The sequence below is a fragment of the Argentina silus genome, assembly GCF_951799395.1.
Source record: "Argentina silus genome assembly, chromosome: 14".
NCBI classification, from domain to species: Eukaryota; Metazoa; Chordata; class Actinopteri; order Argentiniformes; family Argentinidae; genus Argentina; species Argentina silus.
In genome coordinates, this window is record NC_139668.1 from 9,662,881 (window position 1) to 9,684,438 (window position 21,558).

Consider the following 21,558-nt stretch of genomic DNA (forward strand, 5'->3'; position numbering starts at 1 on the left):
GTAGCGAGGGAAAGAGAGATGCCACAAGCAAGACCAGATGGCTGAGGGGAAAAAGTTAGGATTGGAGTTCTGATTGGACGCCGGTACAGTACTGTAGCTGTACTGTGTGCACCCAAAAAATCTGGATCATGCTGAAAAATGCCTCAAGTTCACTTTGGGGAATGAGAAAAGTAGGACAGATAAACTTCAATTCAAAATCAAAACCAAAAATAACACAAAGAAGCACCAACTACAAAAGCCCAACAGCCATGTTAGATGGTGTTGGCACAACACAGTTGCCTCTCTCACTTTGAAGGCCTTTCTCTCAGATGTCGAGTGCACCTGAGGTGGAACAATTAAAAGCTCAATCCCTAAAGAAATTCCATTCCAATTCTAGTCCTGAGCGCCAGCAGAGAAAACCAAAATGTATGAAAATAAACAATAAAGCCTCAGATTAAATACAGAGAGGGAAATGCGACCCATCAATCATATAACCCATCAATTTACACAGCTTCATCTGGTCAGGCAGCCTTAAATGCTTGAATTGATTAAAATTATTAAAGTTTAACAACATCAAAAGAGTATATTATCCATGAATATTTCGCTATAGTAAGCTCACAAAGGGAAAAGAACAGGAAGGAGCCCTGTGCACAGCAGTACATCTATCCCATGGTGCTGGTCGTGGCAAAAACAGCAAGTGGTAAGAAACTATCCAACTATGAGAGACCAGACAGTCAGTTGGATAGTTTGGCACGTGACCAACTGGCATTGAACTTTGGTCTCCTCTGTGCCATAATACTGTGTTAGCTTGCTGAGTTAAAGCTACAATTATTAGCTCAGGAAGCAATGCTTCAAGTTTCAGGCAAGATTACTCATCATGCGAGCGTGGTGAGTAATCTCCTCTGTTACACTTCGTAAAAAACGTCTGTTAAAAACGTCCTCTGTTACACTTCACCCCCCTTTGACCTCGTACTCACAGAGACCCATTTAAGTCACAGCCCCAATATGACCAGCTGTGTTTAAACCTGGAGTACATGAGTGTGGTTCACCAAGGGGGCTAACAAAGTTCTATTACTGGTGATGTGCACATCTAGAAAGTGTCAGCTACATTGTATAAAGTGCCATTCATAGACCAAGAGGGGCACATGTGGGTGTATGGTCGTTCCCCCTGAGGTGGTGCTAAATTAAATTATTCACATGCTTATCTCAATGCATTTAGGGTATGAAAAATCCAATTTCGTCTATATATACAACAATTCCATCGTACGGCTGGACCATCTCATTTCGGATTCCCTGAGGAAATAGGAGCCCATTATAAACCAGGTCAAGCCGGCTGTCCTACCCATAGCTACATAGCTTACAGAGCCAACACAGTACATGTACTGTATTTCCACTCACCTAGGTGACCTGGGCCAATATTCTGGTGAGGTTCAGCTACCCCTTAAGCAATATCTGTCCTTTCCCTTTCCCTCTCTCTTCCCTCAGAGTTCTACACTGCTACAGTACGTGATCTGGACTGCAGCCCATGATTATATTCTTGGCAGCTCTATGCTGCGTGATACAGTACGCCCTTTCTATTGGTATTCCGAACCATGGATTCTGGTCAGAGGAGAAAGTCTCAGCGGATAGACGACGACTGGGATATTATCGATATGGCGCATGACGCCTCCTGCAGATGTGTGACAGGATATGATGTCGGAGGCGGCACCATTTTAATTGTCTCTTAAACCTGTGGACTTGTGTTGCCATGTATGCACAAAATAGACACAATCCAATTTACTGATATATTTATTTGTATTTATTTGATGCAGACTATCATTTCATTGTGTTATTCAAGTCAATTTAATGACAACAAACAACAAACTATGATTAATTCCACCCCTTGCAAATGCCATCACTTTGTGTGCCTCTTCTTCCCATCTGTGGTAAGGTTGTTAAGGTATACTGTAATTCCCATTGATTTGGGTGCTGTTCTACTGCTCTACATGTAGCTTGTTTGTGTGATTGGGAGAAGAGAAGTCAGTCAAGGGGGCTCTGGTTGAGTGCATCAGAGTTTTACAGACCAATCAGTGCCTCTGGAACCTCATACGCACATCAGTGCAGAGGCTAAGTATTCCCTCTGACACCTCTGTCAATAATCACCAGGGAAGAAACAAGGGGCTTGACAGCACAGATGATTAAGGATCTAAGCTTGGTACTCTCACTCCCTAACCCCCATGCCTTCCCCTGCCCCTCCATATTTACAGGTTTAGGGGGTAGGGTCTGTGTGTGTGTGTGTGTGTGTGTGTGCACGTGCATGCGTGCGTGCGTACGTGTATGTGTATTGGGGGTAGTGGGGTGACTAGGGAGCCAGGGGCTTTAAATCAACTCTTGTCTGCCCAGGTGCAGGATGGGAGGACGTCATGGTCCCCTCCCCCCCATGGCGGATGAGTCACAGAGCCATGTCCTCTAAACTAGGCCAATTCCTGTCCTCGAAAAGCACTGAGAAAACAAATACAATACAGCTCAGGGACATCTATTTGTCTAAGCAATACAACACACCTCCCGAGCATTTTGTGATAATATTGAATGCTCGATATTGCATAGATCGATCCAAGACCAAAACACATGAGCTCGGTTTCAGGCAATGTATCCCCCTCGAATGCTATTCACTCCCACACTCTTCTGAGTCTGTTAGTCTTGTTAGTGTGTTATAAGACAAACAATCACAATATGTTATTGTATCACAGCTTCACCTCCTGCAATATGGCTGCCACATATCAACTATATAACTGCCTAATAATACCTCATATAGAAATATATAGTAGTATGTCAACAAATATAGAACACACTCCTGAACTGCTCTACCAGCAATTCAATTCTCCAAGTACACATAAGGGAAGGAGAAAAATGTGTCAAAGACTGTGACACAGTAAGTGATACAGTGCTGCCGAGTTGAACACCAGGAAAAGCTTTGGGGCAGACACTTGCATGCTTGTTCAAGTCCGTGGTAGCTGGAGTGTGACGCTGCAGACGTTTTTTATGTGTGACTGGTCAGTGCTTACTGCTATCACAAACCTCCCCTCCAAGCCCTTCCAGCTTTCTGGCCAAGCATCACACAGTCCTCCATCCCTCCCTGACACACGCCACCGTATGGCTCCCGAATCAGCCCCAAGACCCCCCTCTGTGTGCCCATCGACATGACAGAGAAGAGCACACTGCCCTGCCAAGGTCATGCCCTGGGCAATGAAGCCACATTGGCATCGTCAATTGAATTTGTCGAAAAAGAAAACCATATTACCCCCCCTTCTCCCCCACCACCCCCCCCCCCCCCCACACACACAAAAATGAAGATGCAAGAAGCGACTGCACAGAAAAGTTCAGAGTGTCTATTTTCTGTGATAGTTTGGATTTGTTTTAGTTACGTAAGACCATCAAAAGTAGAGCAGCCTTCAAAGCAAAACAACCCGGCAGAGCTACTTTCCTACTGTATGTCAGGCTTCTGAGGAGGCTGTCGGTTCTGTGGTTTCACCTCCAACACGTTGGCCCAGGCTGAGCCTTTCTGCCATGTGAAGTGTATTACATACGTAGATCTAAACCTGATATATACACCTTATATCACACAACAAACTATCTAAAAGATCACAAGAGGTCGACATATGAAGTTTTTTTTTTTTCAAGTAACCCACACAAGGACAACCAAAAATATCTGCCTGCATCTACAATAGCTGAGATTGTCAGCTTGGACCACTTCTTATAAATTTGTCGTTCCTGAGCTGTGACTCACAGAAAAAGCAAGGTGAGCGTGGGATTGGGGTTAAACAGGGAGTAATCCTGAAGGAGATAAGTGCCGTACTTGTCTGCTAAGCTAAAAGGTGTGCCGAAATTGGTCGCTCCTGGAGGAGCCGTGCGGTTCTACTGTATATGTTGAATCCTGCTGTTTCTATATGTGGCCACTTGAGTGGCTTAGGGGGGGGGTGACTAACACCTTAGACTGGGTAGCGCGGCGGAGGCCTGCAAAGCTGTGACAGTGTCTGAGTCACAGAAGGCGGCGAGTGCTGAGCTAATTATGGTGCTTCAGGGTCAGAGAGCTGAGAGGAAAGAAGTTAGCACAAAGCAAGTGTTCCTAAAAAAGAATGAAGTGGTTCATGTAACCCTCACTTTCACATTGTTAAAGTAGATCGTCAACTCAACTCAGTTCTGCAATATTCGTCTATTGTATTCTTTCTCCTGCTAGAAAATTCTGACAAAAGCACAGACAAATCTAATAGGTAACATCACAGACATGACTTATGTCTGTGTCCTGCAGGGCACATTAACCATTTGGGATGATGTGCCTTCTCATATCCACTTTCATACGTAATAACACAAGGTAAGACACTGTCATATTTCACCCAGAGTCTGAATCTTAAATGATGTTTCTCTCTCCCCGCGACTGCGGCTAGGTTCTCTGGAGGTGTGCCAGGAATGCAGATAGGATCCCGCTCAGACATACAATAACTTGAGGGGAATAAATATGCCCTAATTGAGAGAAATGATGTAATATTGATCTGCGGGCCTCTGAACTCTTGGCATTGGCGGAGCTCTGCCACTGCTGTGACATTTAGAGAAGGGGGGAGAGGGGAGGAGAGGGGGGGAGAGGCAGTCGGCTGCAGTACACCGGGAGAAAGACGAGCATCCGACTGTGAAAATGACAGAGCTTGTCACAGCTTCTGTGGAGCTTCCCCTGTTCAATACTGCTCAAAGATGTTTTTTACTCAAAGCCTCTTCATTTACACAACATAATCTGTGTGCGACTGAGTCACTGGGTGGATTAATGAATAGAACAAATTCCTCTGTGAGAAAAGAGTTGGAAAATGTTGCCAGAGACATTTGCAGAATGGAATAGGCCTACACAGTTATTTCTATCCACAGAAACCTTACTGGACCCAATTGCCTTTGAAAAGGACCACTTGTGTACTTATACTGCTAAAAGAAACAGTACAAAAGAAAAAGTAGCTAGTAGCACAGGAGATCTGTGTGAATTGTGCTTCTTTGGCCCTGTGATGCCTCTATCCTCCTTTCCCAGAAGTAAGAGGAACGATTCTTGGTGTAGAATAGAATATCATACCACACATCATACAAACACTAGAAACAGACAACATAAAGAGCGAGCATTAACATTAAACACTATAATTACATATGAACATAAGCTACATACAGAACACACATGCATTCTGCCTACACTGAACTTGATATTTGTACTCTAGGTATTTCATCAGCTAGGATTTGGGGAGGATAAACAGTGCCAAAGGGCAATTCCACCTCGGAGCGGATTGCCTGCAAATCTCAGACAACAAATAATAAATAAATAAAAGAAAACAAAACCACAAATACTAACTACTGCACTAGCACTGTTGGAGACTACTCTGTGAGACCTACAAAAGAGATTCATAATTGGAATGATTGAAAAGTCTTCAAACCCAGATGATCTCCAGAACAATATATTCTCAATCAATAAGCAGCTAACATCTAATAATAATATATGCCATTTAGCTGACGCTTTGATTTAAAGCGACTTACATTGCAGTGAGTGCATACATTTTTCAGTATATATGGTCCCAGTGGGAATAAAACCCGCAACCTAAGCGTTGTTAGCACCATGCCCTACCGACTGAGCCACAGAGGAACATCTATGTTGGGGAGGTCATCAGGGTTGGATATGTAAAGAAATAAGGAATTTTAGAGATACCGTCTATAAGAACATACCCCGTCTTAGAATGAGAGGGGTAGAAGTGTACAACTTCATGATGGTGACCCACTTGGAAGACAGGTTCTTGTTCTGACCTAGGGAACAATAAAAGGTTGGCGTTTTCATCTCTCAAGTTTCCAGTCTCACATGGAAGTGAGAGACGGGTAGCAATACGAAGCGAGATTGCCATTTAGCGAGTGACTCAGACACACGCCCTCTATGATGATGTCAGAAATCCTGACGTCGTCTGAATGTCAGGTGTCACAGGGTGGAGTGCGAAAGCTGATGGAGGAGACGACGGTGGAATGGCTGCTGATCAGAGAGAGGCTTGTCAGACACACCCCATGAACGACTGGCCTCCTGGTTTGGCAGAGCCCTCAATTCCACCAGGCACAAATGAAATGTCATTGCGCGAAGAGGATGAGGCCAGTGGATGTGAACCGGTCAACTCTACAAAGAAGCAACATCATTTAGAAAAGATCAACTCCTTTTTTTCAATGTTTCTGAGTGAGGCTGAAGCTCCCTCTCTCTGTCACTGATCCAATGCGGCACTGTAGCTCTAAGGTAGTGATCCTCCATTATTGCCCCTGTGTGCTGATGGGTGCCAGCCACTGAAATAATGCAAGCTTAATTCTTTTCCACAAGACTGCCCACATCTGCTGGGTTTCCAGGACAGTAAAAACTGGCGATCATTTACGATTAGGTTCAGTGAGGCAGTGTGCAAACGTTTGCAGAGGGAGTTACAATGGCTCACATCATGGGGGTTAGGCGGTTTGTGGGAGTGGAAGGGGGATCCTCTATGGTGCCAAAAGTGCTAAATGTCATATTTCTGATTCACGTGTGTGCTGCTCTCAGCTTTTCTTTGAATGGAAAAAAATTACAGTGTTGTTCAATGACAACACAAAGGGCAGTATGCTAGTATGCAGTATGCATATGCTAAATCATCAACCTGAATTCCACCACTAACAGCTCCATGGTACAGCATAAACACAAAGATATCTCTGCATCTCCTTTTTAATCGCTTAATAATGGTGAAAAGATGATATTCCCTACCAGTCATCCCAATCAGGCCTTACAACACAAAATCTTGACTAAAACAAACAGGAATATCAAAACAAACTTCTGTAAAAACGAAACAGTTGCACTGATATATCTAGACTGAGTTTCTGCCACTTGAATGCTGTAACAGCTTCACCTTATTAGACATACCTCACTGAGCCAGTACGCTTGATTCAACACTTCAATTCATTTGTCCCAAGTGAGGTTGGTCAACTATGAGACCCTGTTGACAGCTTTCATTCATCACATTGGCAAGAACAACTGAGACCCAAAGTGACTGTGCCTGTAAGGCAGACAAGATGTCTGAAGGCAAGATGAGACATTACACTACTTCTGAGACAAGAAGCAGAAGGTTATTCAGGGACAGTCACCTTATGTACTGTATCTTGTCTTATATAGCCAGAGGCACACATCTCCCCTTCTGTGAGACAGAGTAGGCTTACACAGAACAAATACAGTAGCAAAAGACTTGGGTAGAGAGTCGTGTAATATACCAGTACTTGGACACTACCGTGATTCCAAAATGTTATGAAGCATTCAATAAAACATATGTTTTTATCAGTGCCTGTACTTTTTCAGTTCAGTCACAATTGAATATATCAAAGACAAACTTCACATTTGCGGTGAACATCAGTTCAAAGTGTCACTTCACTGAGTAAAAACTTTCACTACAAGGATACAGTATATGTCCACTAAGTTAGTGATTGCCAGTGTAAGCAACGCGAGTTCTGTGTGTGGGTTTGTGTGCCCTGTGGGTGTGTGTGGTTTATGCATGGGGCTGTGTGATCTCATGCTGTAACTCATGCTGTAACTTGTTTCCTGTAGTCATAAAGCCGAAAATGTTACGGTCAGAGCTAAGGAACCCAAGAGCAGAACAGAGTCAGGACATGTATACTCACTGAACACTTTATTAGGAACACCTGTACACCTTCTCATGGTGGAGGTGGTGTAATGGTGTGGGGAATGTTTTTTTGGCACATTTTGGGCCTGTTAATACCAATCAATCATCGCTTGAATGCCACAGCCTATTTGAGTATTGTTGCTGACCATGTGCATCCCTTCATGGCCACAATTTACCCATCTTCTAATGGCTACTTCCAGCATCATAATGCACCATGTCACAAAGCAAAAGTCGTCTCAAACTGGTTTCATGAACATGACAATGAGTTCAGTGTTCTTCAGTAGCCTTCCCAGTCACTGGATCTGAATCCAATAGAACACCTTTGGGATGTGGTAGTGGTGGATTCACAGCTTGAAAGTGCACCTGAAAAATCTGCAGGAATTGCATGATGCAATCATGTCATGGACCAGAATCCCTACCCAGTATTAGTGTTCCTAATAAAGTTCTCAGTGAGTGTATATAAAAGAATCAGGTTTTAATTAGGGAATAGGGGGTAACGGAGTAGCAGTGTGGAATGGCAAGCAGGGTATGGGTAGCAGGGCAGGCAGGACAGGCAGGCTGGGCAGACAGTGCAGGCAGGCAGGTAGACAGGGCAGGCAGGGCAGGCAAGCAGGCAGGGCAGACAGGGCAGGCAGGCAGGTAGATTCAAATTCTTTATTTTTCACGTGCATCCAAGTATACAGTGAAATGCAGGTAGACAGGGAAGGCAGGGCAGGTAGGGCAGGTAGGCAGGGTAGGCAGAGTAGGCAGGACAAGTAGACAGGCAGACAGAGCAGGTAAGGAGGACAGGCCAGGCAGGCAGGACAGGTAGACAGGTAGGGTAGGCAGATGGGCAGGAAGCTGGGCAGGCAAGCTGGCAGGCAGATATGCAGGCAGGGAGAAACCGGGAAGTGATCTTGTAATGACAACAAATGATCTGCCGATGAGTGGATGGGAAGCCGGAGTTTAAATACTGCAAGTAGATGAAAGGATGAACCACAGGTGTGTAGACCGAGCAGGTGGAGCCACGCCCACACACGTACACACACAGACAGGGAAGAGAGAGAGAGACTGGCACAGGCTAGGTGGAAGTGGAGGGCATGACAGTACCCCCCGCCACCTGGCGCACATCTGGTACTGATCGGGTGCACCCGGTGGGAGTCCCAGATAGGGCCTGGGTCCTGGATCTGGGAGCGAGGAATCTGCAAACGCTCCTCAGAACCGTAACCTTCCCAGTCCACCAAATGCTGGAATCCACAACCCCGGTGGCGCACGTCCAGCAACCACTGGACAGTGTAGGCAGGGTGGTCGTCTATCATCCGGGGAGGAGGGGGAACAGGCGCTGGGGGATAGAGGGCTGGAGGAGACAGGCTTGATTTGGGACACATGGAAGGTGGGGTGAACGAAGGGAGGCAGGGAGTTTCAGGCGGACAGCACAGGGGTTGATAGTAGACTCAATCACATAGGGACTAACAAAGCGGGGAGCCAGCTTCTTGGACTCTACCTTGAGGGGCAGATCCTTAGCCAGAAGCCATACCTTCTGCCCAGGGGAGTACGTGGGTGCCGGGGTGCAGTGGTGGTTCGCCTGATTCGGAGATCGGGTGGATGCGTGGAGCAGTGCGGGCACGCCTCCAGGTCTTCCGGAAGCGGCGCATGTGGGCCTGGATGAATGGAACCACAATATCCTCCTCCTGCGTAGGAAACAAGGAGGGCTGGTAACCGAGAGAACAGAGGAAGGGGGACAAACCAGAGGGAGATTAGGGAGTTATGGGCATACTCCACCCAGGACAGCTGAGAACTCCAGGTGCACAGATTGGCAGATGTTAAACATCGGAGCGCAGCATCCATCTCCTGGTTGACCTGCTCTGATTGGCCATTGGTCTGAGGATGGTAACCCGAGGACAGGCTGACAGTGGCACCCAGGGCCTTGCAAAACGCCTTCCAGACCTGGGAGATGAACTGGGGGCCTCTGTCGGACCCAATGTCGGAGGTCCACCATAAGGTCGGCGGTCTCCCTAGCTGAGGGAAGTTAAGGCAAGGCGACAAAATTGGCGGCTTTGGAGAAACGATCAATGACTGTGAGAATGGCAGTCTTACCATCAGACGGAGGGAGACCGGTGATGAAGTCCAGAGCTATATCAGACCAGGGACGACTGGGGACAGGCAGGGGATGGAGAAGGCCAGAGCGAGGTTTGAAGGATGTCTTGTTCCAGGCACAGATGGTGCAGGCAGCGATGGAATCAGCATCCATGGAGGGCATCAGCATCCATGGAGGGCCACCAAAACTGTTGACGAAGGAAGGCGATCGTCCGGTTGATACCAGGATGACAAGTGAGGCATGTGGAATGAGCCCACTGGATAACCTGGGAGTGGACAGAGTCAGGGACAAACAGGCAAATGGGGGGACCGTTACCTGGGTCGGTTTGTTGGCTCTGGGCATGCCTGACCTGCGACTCAATCTCCCAAGTGAGGGTGGCGATGAAGCAGGTGGATGGTAAAATCGAAACCGGCTCAGTTGTCCTCTCCTCCATGGAGTACAACCGGGACAGGGCATTAGGCTTGATGTTGCGGGAGCCAGGGCAGTAAGTCTGGGTGAAATTGAATTGACCAAAGAGTAGAGCCCACCTAGCTTGGCGGGAGTTCAACCGTTTGGCACATTGAAGGTAGCTGAGGTTCTGGTGGTCTGTCCAAACAACGAAAGGCTGGTCAGCTCCCTCCAACCAATGATGCCATTCCTCTAGAGCAATCTTGACAGTGAGCAGCAGGATTTGTAACCAGGGGAAACCAAGCACCAAAGGGGAGTGGGGACAGTCGAGAATGTGAAGATTAATTATCGCTTGGTGTTTACCTGATAGTAAAAGTGTTACCGGAACTGTTCTGTTCTCGATGATGGTGAGTGGCATCCTGTTGAGGGCCTTGGCATCCAGGGAACAATCCAGGGGTTCGATGTCAATATCTATCAATTTCTGTTTTGCTACCTCCCGGCCTAGGAAACTCTCATCTGCCCCAGAGTCAATGAGGACACGAGGGTGGCATTGAGTTGGGGAGGTGAGAGAGAGGAACATGCTGCTCGGCTTACCAGTATCTCTCCTACTACTGATGAGCCGGCCCTTTTCCTGAGTGACCAGGACAAATGGGGCAGGTGGCTATCAGGTGTCCAACCAGGCTGCAATACAGGCAAGCTCCGCCACTGAGGCGATGAGCCCTCTCCTCCGGGGAGCTCGGGGTCAGAGTGGTTCGTGGAGACTCAGCGGGGCTCAGGACCTCTCGAAGGTGGAGAACGGGGAGTCCCTGACGGGAATGGGATGGACGGCTGTCCTGTGGCGCTCATGGAGACGTTTGTCTGAACGGATGGCTAGGGAGATTAGTTGGTCGAGGTCTTGAGACTCATCGCGTAGCAGAGCAGGCAGGGCAGGCAGGCTGGGCAGACAGGGCAGGCAGGCAGGTGGACAGGGCAGGCAAGGCAGGCAGGACCGGTAGACAAGCAGGCAGGCTGGCAGGCAGATAGCCAGGCAGGCAAAAACTGGGAAGTGGTCTTGTAATGACAACAAACGATCTTGTGATGAGTGGTTGGGTGGTTGGGAAGTTTAAATACTGCAAGTAGTTGAAAAGATGAACCACAAGTGGGTAGACCGAGCAGGTGGAGATGATGACAAACTAGATTGCTGGAGCCACGCCCACATACATACACACACACACACACACACACACACACACACACACACACACACACACACACACACACACACACACAGACAGACAGAGACAGACAGGGGAAAAAGAGAGAGACTGGCACAGGCTAGGTGGAAGTGTAGGGCGTGACAGAAAATCAAAGAAAGATGGTAGCTGTGTTAATAATGGATTGAAATAAAAGGCATAACATCAAAGGAAGGACTTACTTATCATCAAGGACACATGTAGGTCAAACAAACTTGATCAAACAATGGCGAAAATTACTAGAGGAAAGTACTAAAGGAAAATCTACACCTTCGCAATGCTGAATGGACAGCGTAAAAAAGGCGTAATACAGTATATATAATGTAATATATTACTTTTTATGCAAAGTCATATTGTAAAATAACAAGATTACTTTTGTTAAATATAACAAGCCATATGTAATAAATTACTTTTTATTGAACTGGTCATCAGTAACAAAGTTCAAAATTCTGGTGTCGTGACAACACTCGTAGAGAGACCATGAAGAAATCAGTGGTTGAGATCACTTGTTTTGGCTGTAAAATGACAATATTCAAAATGCCTCTGGTATCGCTAACCTTTACATGCACAAATCCATTAGTCCAAAAGTCCATTACCGGGAATCCATCAGTCTACACAACATGGCGAACATAATGCATTGAACTGTGTAGCAGAATTATCAGTGCAATGAATTTTATCTGATTGGTCCTGCTGGGCAGGCCTTGAAGACATGGCAATGCCCACCCACAGGGCCAAACAAGTATTTATACACAACATGTTTTTATCAAACAACTCTTAGCGAATCGATTGCAAGCAAGAAACCTCATCCATTATGATAAAAACAAGGGAGGGTGGAATATAAGAAAGAGGTGTTGATTAAGCTGGGCCTGCATTTTACATTCTCCCTCCGCTCTGTTCATCTCTGGAGCTTCATAGCAAGAGCTTAGTATCTCTTTCTCTCTCCTGCTTTCCTTTTTTTCCTCCACTCCCCTCCCCTCTCTCTTCCTCTCTTGCCCATGCTCGACTAATTAACTGTCAACTGAAGCCATTTATGTTTCTATATTTTATGAGGGAATGAATATGAAAAAGCCTTCCCAAGTTTCCCCCACCCTCCCAAAAAATGAAATGTAGAATTTGACTACCATGTCTAAGGGTGACAAGAGGGTGTTAATATAACGTTGGGAGTAAGGAACTTGGATAGTTGAAACTTCAAACAGGCTCCCACATATATTATATGTAAGAGCTGACTGGATGATTATATCCGGGGGGAGGGGGGGCAGTGGCATCAAAACACAGACTCCCAAATAAAAATATAGTTCAAATCGTTCAAAAGAAAAATAAATGTTTTGATAGTGGAAATCTTCAATGTATACAGTGGATCAAGTGTTTGTTGGAATATGACTTTACTATATGGCAAATAAGAAGCACACATTCCTTTGAGTCCGAATATCAGAACCTGTTGTTGCTCTCTTTGTCTTTGTTCATTTTCATGCAACTCATCCCCGATCTTAAAAGCATCATCCTTAATCACTGTTCTTGACGGCAGTTATCACAAAAGTCAAAGCGTGTCTCGGTGGTAGTCTGATATACCATTACCCACCTCTAGTTTACAATTTTTAACTGTAAAAATATAAGGGCGTCACTGTGGGCAGGAACAGAGATTGAGGAGTGCTGCTTTAAGAGAAGCCAGCGATTCAGTTATTCTGCTGCCGCCTCAGTTGCTCTGAATCCCAAGCTCCTATCCTCTGAGCTGTCTGTGAATGGATTGCACATATCACCATCCATCTATCCCCAAACATTTAATCAGATAAAACCAGCAGCCAAGGCTTTTATCCCTCATCATTTTAAACACACAATGACTAGCACCTATTTTGTGATTGCCACCTTTTACCTCCACTGCCAGTGTGCATCACCCATGACAAATTGACTTCAAATAGAACCTCCATCATGACCCATTTTCTCCTCCCTTCACAGCTGTGCTTTTGGTCAATCACAGCACAAGAGGAATTTTCCCATGAGTCCCTGTGATGATCGGCTGGTTAGGCGCACTAAAGGCTATCATTCATGCACAGACACTCGAGTCCCGATCACAGACAATCATCTGCTGTAATGCTAACATAACAAAGCTAAAGATAAAAGGGCCTATGGTCTCTCAAAGGTGTCAATTCCACACATTATCTCGGTGATCAAACACATGCAGCCTCCATGTTGCAGAGGTAACCGAATCAGCTGCTATTTGCTATTCAGTGTACAAACTTAACATGGTTAGCATTCCGAAAACCTTCCCTGTGTCGAAATTAATCACAGTTCCCCAAAAGAAAGGCAATGCTGACAATCGTCATATCAACAAGGATGACTGGAAGTGTATTTCAGTAAGCTCTGAGACAATTGTAATGGATGTTCTGACATTCAGTGGCCTAAATTGCTTCCAACCAAATGTGCTTGAGTCAATGCAAATATCCCATGAAAGACATAGTTTAAGTTACTTTACAACATAATTTGTAAACATACAGTAAATTGGGAGCTTTGTGCTTTGTGTGAGGTACATATTGTATGTCATAATTCGCTCTCATGGGTAAACAAACCAAGCTGATATACATTCACCGACCACTTTATTAGCAACAGCTGTACACCTTCTCATGGTGGAGGTGGTGTAATGGTGTGGGGAATGGTGTTTTTTTGGCACACTTTGAGCCCATTAATACCAATCAATTATTGTTTGAATGTCACAGCCTATTTGAGTATTGTTGCTGACCATGTGCATCCCTTCATGGCCACAATTTATCCATCTTCTAATGGCTACTTCCAGCATGATAATGCACCATGTCACAGAGCATAAGTTGTCTCAAACTGGTTTCATGAACATGGCAATGAGTTCAGTGTTCTTCAGTGGCCTTCCCAGTCACCGGATCTGAATCACCTTTGGGATGTGGTAGAATGAGAGATTCACAGCTTGAAAGTGCACCTGAAAAATCTGCAGAAATTGCGTGATGCAATCATGTCATCATGGACCAGAATCTCAAAGGAATGTTTCCAACATCTTGTGGAATCAATGCCACGAAGAATCGAGGCTGTTTTGAGAGCAAAGGGAGGCCCTACCCAGTATTAGTATAGTGTTCCTAATAAAGTGTTCGGTGAGTGTATATTGACCTGTAGTCTTACCTATTTGCATCTCCATGGAGCTGATTTTGCTCTCCGAGGGGAAAAGAATCTTTGGAGGCTTGTCTGTCAAAGGGGCTGGAAAAGGACAAAAAAAAGAGAACATATTAAAATCCATTTAGACACACTTTCATTCATCCATACAGCTGCATGCTTTAAACATGTTTAATAATAAACCCAAAGTCAGCTTGAAGAGGAATGCAAAAAACTGTATACTGTAGACATGGTATGGAGGCTGCATCAGGATACACCAAAAAACTCCTCAAAGCTCAAACATCAATGTACTTTGTAAACTTTGCCTGGAAACCGTTTCAACTCAGCTAATAGCTTCAATACCTTATGGACTGAGCGTGTCAGTGATTGCGATGAGTTTGCTATAGAAGTGAACATGGATTAAGTTTGGGATGGTATTTACCGCATGTAGCACAAACCTTCTCTTTTTGAAATCTATAAGGGAAGGTTTATACGCAGGGGGGTGGGGGGTCCTAAGTGCAGTACAGTAAGCTATTTTCAGCTGTTTATTCAAGTGATGAGTGCTGGTTTCTTCACATGTCAAACTGTTCCAAAACATCATCATAGCAGAACAAAAGACCACTATAAATAATATATTTGAGTGCTTACTTCAACCTTGATGCCGAGTTTAGACAGATCAAACCGAGAGAAGAGGAAGGACAAGGGAAAGTATACAGTGCAGCAGGGCTATTCAACTATATTCTTAAGGGGGCCGATTTTCCAAATTTTATTTGCATTGGGGCTAGACATTTTCCACATCCATGTGACTATTCTTCCCAATAACTGTATACACTTGTAAAACAATTTACAAACACCACTTTATTTGTATAAAATACCTTTAATTTATACAATCTATTATTTTAAATGTAAGTGCCCATATAAGTGCACACTTTTTCTCACTTAGTAGATATGAATACAGCACACACAGTGATCGTTATCCCTTCTAAAGAGGGAAATTTCATTTCTTCAATTGGGCAAAAGCTGAAAAGTTCAGTTCATATGAAGTCAGGGCAATTCTCATTTGTCAGGAGTAAACGGGACAATCTTATCATGGAAATTGCTCTCCATTGACATGCTCAGTCCAAAGCTTCGACCAGCCCACAGACTGAAGCGTCAGCCTCAGATCAGTCTAGCAGCATTGCAAAAATCAACACCTATGACTGGCAAGAGAATGATGATTGGCTGTAAACTGGTACCATGGTGATATTGATTGACAGTATTCAACGAACAAAAAAACAGGGAGAAAACACATTCTCATATTGGGTCAAATTAATCATTAATCTTGGCACCAAATATCAGATTTTTCCAGGGATCTTTTTGTAGATGTCTATTAATGTTCAAAATTGATCAAAGGGCCAGTCTAAATTGATGGGCAGGCCGGATCTGGCCACCTGGCAGCCAGTTGAATAATCCTGCAGTACAGTATATAATGTAGCCAAAAGTCCTATGATGAACGTAATCTTAAATCTTGTCATCCAAGAAACGTTGTCAGAATGTTCTTTTTTCAGTCGTACATATTAAATAGCAGTCTTAGAATACATATAAAACATATACAAAAGATGGCTGTACCATTGTTATCATTACTCTTTAATTGGTTCTGTTCAAAGTAGCATCAGTGAGTCCTCCAATCTATCCATTCTATTGAGTAGTATTTGAATCCTATAAAATGAAAATAGCCAATTTGGGTACAATCAATTAGTAATAAGAGTTTTCTGAGATTAAACTATATTTCTACAAAATAATGTTGCAGGAATACTTATCTTATCTGTTTCTAACTACAGAAACAATCTGAGATGGTGGGTATCCAAATCCTATTTTGTTGTTTATTTGACATTGACTAAACCAAATAATAAAAGAGATGCATGCACATTGCAATTGCTTTATATAATCTATACTCACTCGTAAGGCAACAATCTAACACTGATTTGCTTTGGCTAAACTACTGTGCTAGTCAAAAAGAGCAGATCTGCATGAACATTGCATGTTGAAATATGGCCAGTCAAACCTCTCATAAGCAACAACAGTGTCATATCTTACATTTACATTGTCATCCCGTCCAGGGAACACACAATACAGACCAAAACAAAACGTCACTGTAGCCTTTAGCAGTGCCTACATACCTCAGCATAATAGAAAAAAAGGATTATTAAAGGAGGAGGAGGTACTGTATCTTACAGTCTTTATGAAGACAGTGACATTTTGAGTCAATGATTCTCATTTTATACATAACAGCCAATTCACTTCCTATTCTGAAATGACTCTTTATCATTCACTGACAATAGCGTTCGGTCCCCATTACATGACAAATGAGACCACCACACTGTCTTGAATAAAGGAGCCACCCATTCGGAGAGAGTGGGCAGAGACAAAAAGAACGTGTGCAAACTCGTTAATTACAAATTCAAACGAGGGGCCTCCGCAAATATTTCCCATGGTTGGCATGCAACACTCCACACAGAAAATCTCATTATCTTAATTAGCCTTTCTTTATGAAATATGCATTGATTATTTTGTTTAATTACAACATGAAAAAGAAACACAGTTGAAACACGCTGAAATTATTATTCCTACATGTTGCACTGCTGAAGAAGAAAAAAACGAAAAAAAAGAAGAGAAAAAACTGGTGAGGTGAAGCAAAGTAGGGAGATGGGAAGCAGTAATGGAAGAAATAGTAGGGACATTTAAAGTTCAAGGGCTGGAATTATAGTTCAATTCTTATCAGTATCTCACGACACCACTACATAATAGATGCCATTTAGCTGATGCTTTTACCCAAAGCGAAAAAGAAACTTGAGTGAGTGCATACACTGCAATGTAAGTTTGTATGCATTGTCCCAGTGGGAATCGAACCCTCAACCTAAGCATTGTTAGCACCATGCTCTACCAACTGAGCCACAGAGGACATACATGGCAACAAAGTAACTAACTACTGAAAACACTACTAAGATTTGAATTTAATTTAACTACCACCAAGCTATTGCAAAACGTAGTTAAGCTAATAGTTGAGCCACATGTAGTGCAACTACATCCAACAATGGGGTGGCTTAACTTGATGAGAACTCAAAACAGGCTCTATTGCCACATTGCCAAACAGGACAAAGGGCATCAACAGTTCTTGGATTGGCAAGAGAGATTGTAAAATGATTACGGGATAATCAGCTTATTCTTTACAAAGGGCCAGTCTAAATTGATGGGCAGGCCGGATCTGGCCCCTGGGCTGGCAGTTAAATAAGCCTGCAGTACTGTATATAATGTAGCCAAAAGTCCTATGATGAACGTAATCTTAAATCTTCTTATCCAAGAAACATTGTCAGAATTTTTTCAGTCATAAATATGAAATAGCAGTCTTAGAATACATATAAATACGCTTTGTTTTGATTACAAGTTCTATGGTTCAAGTGACATTAGCCTGGTAGTGTAAACATGCTGTTATAACATATGGCATAGTGCTAAACTCTGTCATCATTCTTCAAGAGCAGTTTTAACTGAGAAGCAAATACATTCATACATTCAATTCATCCAAAGTGGCGAAATACCATTCTCTTTGCTAAAACAATGCACCCAAAGTATTTAATCTTATAATACTTATACCGGGAAACTGCATAGCCAATAGAGATTTTCAAGAACGTCATCAAGATAGATTGGCTTCTCTTGGAATTATTTAGACAATAAAATCAGTGCATCTATCTATCCGTATGAGTATTACAAAAACAACTCTTGCAAATCTAATGCTAGCACTAAGCTTATCCTAACGTAAATCTTAGCTCAACAGTGACATCTGAAGTAATTTCGCACAGGTCACCATGTCCATTTATATCCATATCCATTGTGAGACACACATACTGTAGAAACAACGAAAACCCCCAAAAAGTTATGATATTTGCTGTTTTTCTTATATTTTTGCTTTTTGGCCCCTAAACTGTGTGATGTTTCATCTACATCAAATTCCTATTCAGACAAAAGAATGATGGATTGCTTGGATGAGATGCGATGATCAGATGACTGCCTTTTACTACAATGCTAAACCTCCCCTCAGAGCCTTATTAGGGGCTTCAAAGAGAAACGGTACATCACACATTTACATTTGATGTAAACAGTTATTGATTTATGTGATTTGAATACCTCGTTAGGATGACTTAAACTGTAAGGCATGTTGTCACAAACATCTCTTCCCCCATACACACACACACACACACACACACACACACACACACACACACACACACACACACACACACACACACACACACACACACACACACACACAAAAGCCCAACATACAATGAATAACTGTGATAAGTGACTCCATTTCGTTAGTCCGATGTGTTCTGTTGAGCCGGGAAGCGACATGAGTAGGAGTGTGTATAGGCTGTGATCAGAAGGGCTTGGTATGTACCCAACCCTGACCTCCCTCCCTCCCTCCCTGTCTGTCTGTCTGCCTCCATAGGGATTCTTCATCTCCTCATAATGGCCTGATAGTGGAATCAGCGGGAGAGAGGCTCTTAAAAGTGGCCCTGACGGACCAGGAGGGCTCCTTTCACACAGATCAGATGATGATGGATGAGGAGGCAAGCTGTAATAAAAAAAAAAGAAACGCTTCGTCTTCTCCCATTAACTCCCTCTCCCTGGCCAATGCTCTCCCATTTATTCTAAGGGTGGTTGAGACGGGGGTGTTGTGGGGTTGCAGCCCCCAACCCATTCACGCTTCATTAAAGACAACTTCACCACACATGGATTAAAAGGGGAGAAATGGAAATGGGGGGACATCTTCTTCCAACGGTAATCGTTAAAAGGAAAATGTGTGATAAGAATGCCCCATGGAGAGAAATGAAAGGAGGGAGACTTGCGGGAAGGACACACTCAAGCCCTTTTGTTTATTGCGAGATTATTACTGTAGGATAAAATGAAGAAAAAGAGGTTTGATTTGAGTTTGTTTTCTGTAATCCATCTGAAATACATGTATTATTACACAAACCACTGTCCAGCTATCATAGTCGTAACTACTATGTAACATGATGTTACTATAATGGTACTAGCAGATCTATGTAACTACTATTAAAACTTAGGGCCACACAAGTTTCACAGAGGGGGAGTGTAGCCGATTCTTCCAGCCTTTTCCCTCAGAATCGGTGACTTTCTCCACTAATTCTGTCCATTTAGGCCCATTAGCGTGAAGTATTCCTCCACACCTCCTTTTTGAGCTTGCCATTGGTTCTGGCCTAGCATTGTGCAGCTGGTAGCAGTGGCCCACTAATCACTAGCATGGTTGGATGCTGGGCTCCCTGGGGGGCATTCTTTAACAAATGTCAGGATTGAGCTGGAGGGAAAATTGCTCTCCCAAATGCGGCCCTACATTACAAGAACCAAGCCAAGAGCACAGCTGATCCCTCAAAGAGCAGCATCACTTTAAAACAAGGGCTTTGGGTAAAGAAGCTCCTTTGTGCTCCGGTTTGGTGCAAAAAACGCCATAGCGAGCATCCTCCTTTTTTGTATAATTGGGTCCCGCAGCTTTTGGGAATTTGCAAAGGCATAGGTAGCTGGAATAAACTTCTGGAACAATGAATGGAGAGGAAAATGTGGAGTATTGCTTGCTAATATTTTAAACAGAAATCCTGTTTTAATATATGGCAACATGAATGGACCGCAATTACATTAATCAGTATTTCAGGTTTCATCCAATAATGACATTAAAATGTATCACTGCTTTTACTTAAATAAAAACTCCATGTCAGTATAACACTCATGGCAATGCTTAGAGAAGGCCTCAGGTAGCTTGGGCTGACCAAACAAAGCGGCTTCAAAGGCTTAGGAGCGTAGGTGGTCCTTGATTTAAAAAATCATCTATTGACCTGACAATGTGAGGGGGAACATCAAAAGGACTGAGCACATCAGAGCCTTGATTTCTGAACTCTCAGACACTCAGTGATACGCCTTTCATCCACTGGCAAACTGACCTGATTGTTGTGCAGAGGAGACAGCTGGATGGTGCTAATTAGCAATATGTCAAATGTCAGCATCTCCTAATCAGAATAAGTTTCAGAGTAAGTTCCTTTTCTTGGACAGACTTAGGTCTGTGCTGGTCTCGTGGTCAGATTTTGACTTTCATGCTCTATACGGTTACAGTTGTAAGTTGTAAAAGGGTTAGGGTTATATGTCGATGATAATTTGCTAATTGTTGGGCATAATGTATTTTTAAAATGGAGTGTCTTGATTTACCTGCAATTTGGCTACAACGACAACATTCAAACTTATTCCAATAGAATATGGATTCAATCTCTGAGAACGGCACAAAAAATGCCCCAAAAGGCAGAGGGCCATGGCCCCAAGGTCCTACCCTGACCTGGGACCTTGGGGAGATTTTTGGGGATTCTATAAGCGTGTAATGTATACTGTGCCCTCCCATTGTTTGGCTAGGCTAGTCTATGGGACTGCTACTTGTTGTGTTACAAAATCATTAAAAAATGTGATATAAACTGTTAGTTACTTTGGTTTGGAGTCACGTTTAGAAACATTTATACAGTGTGCACTATTAAGTTTGCACCACTACGGGTCAGCACCGCATCCATTTAATGGCTGGCGAACTGAACGATCTCTGCTAGTTTACATTAATAAACTAAATGAATGCCTCACATTCAACCACGCAACTCCTTTGCTAGTTTTAAAGTTATGCTACAAAGAAATTTCGCTGGAGAAAAACTTGACAATTATTGACAGATTTATTGTTTCAGTTACGAGTCGTCATACTGGTTTGAGGATGAAATTAGCTGGGAAACAGGTTTCTGACAATGTCGATAGTTTGCTCCTCCCTGCTCTCCCCAAGTCCTCAGAATCACCATGGGTGGTGGAAACACAATGCATTAAACACTGCTTGGGCTCCAAAAAAGTCTGGAGGGGGACCCGGTCTCTAGTGGAAAAGTGAGAAGAGAAACATACTGTATATGCCACTGTGCCCTTTTTCCAATGACTCTAGTGTTATCAACTCCATTCTCTGGTTGCACCTCCCTTCCATTCAGCATATTCACCTGCTCAGTATGACCTCCAGCTGTCCATGATCCAAACATTA

The 21,558-nt window shown here is 43.7% G+C and overlaps 1 protein-coding gene across 1 annotated transcript in view; it reads right to left on the reverse strand.

Moving 5' to 3' along the window:
- LOC310814914 (interleukin-1 receptor accessory protein-like 1) overlaps nucleotides 1–21,558 on the reverse strand; it is a gene marked incomplete at its 5' end in the record, with an annotated part of 175,974 nt that overhangs the window by 55,329 nt on the left and 99,087 nt on the right. The window contains one exon of the mRNA XM_083684480.1: nucleotides 14,487–14,561. Coding sequence (XP_083540606.1) covers nucleotides 14,487–14,561 — 75 coding nt within the window. The remainder of the gene's footprint in view (nucleotides 1–14,486; nucleotides 14,562–21,558) is intronic.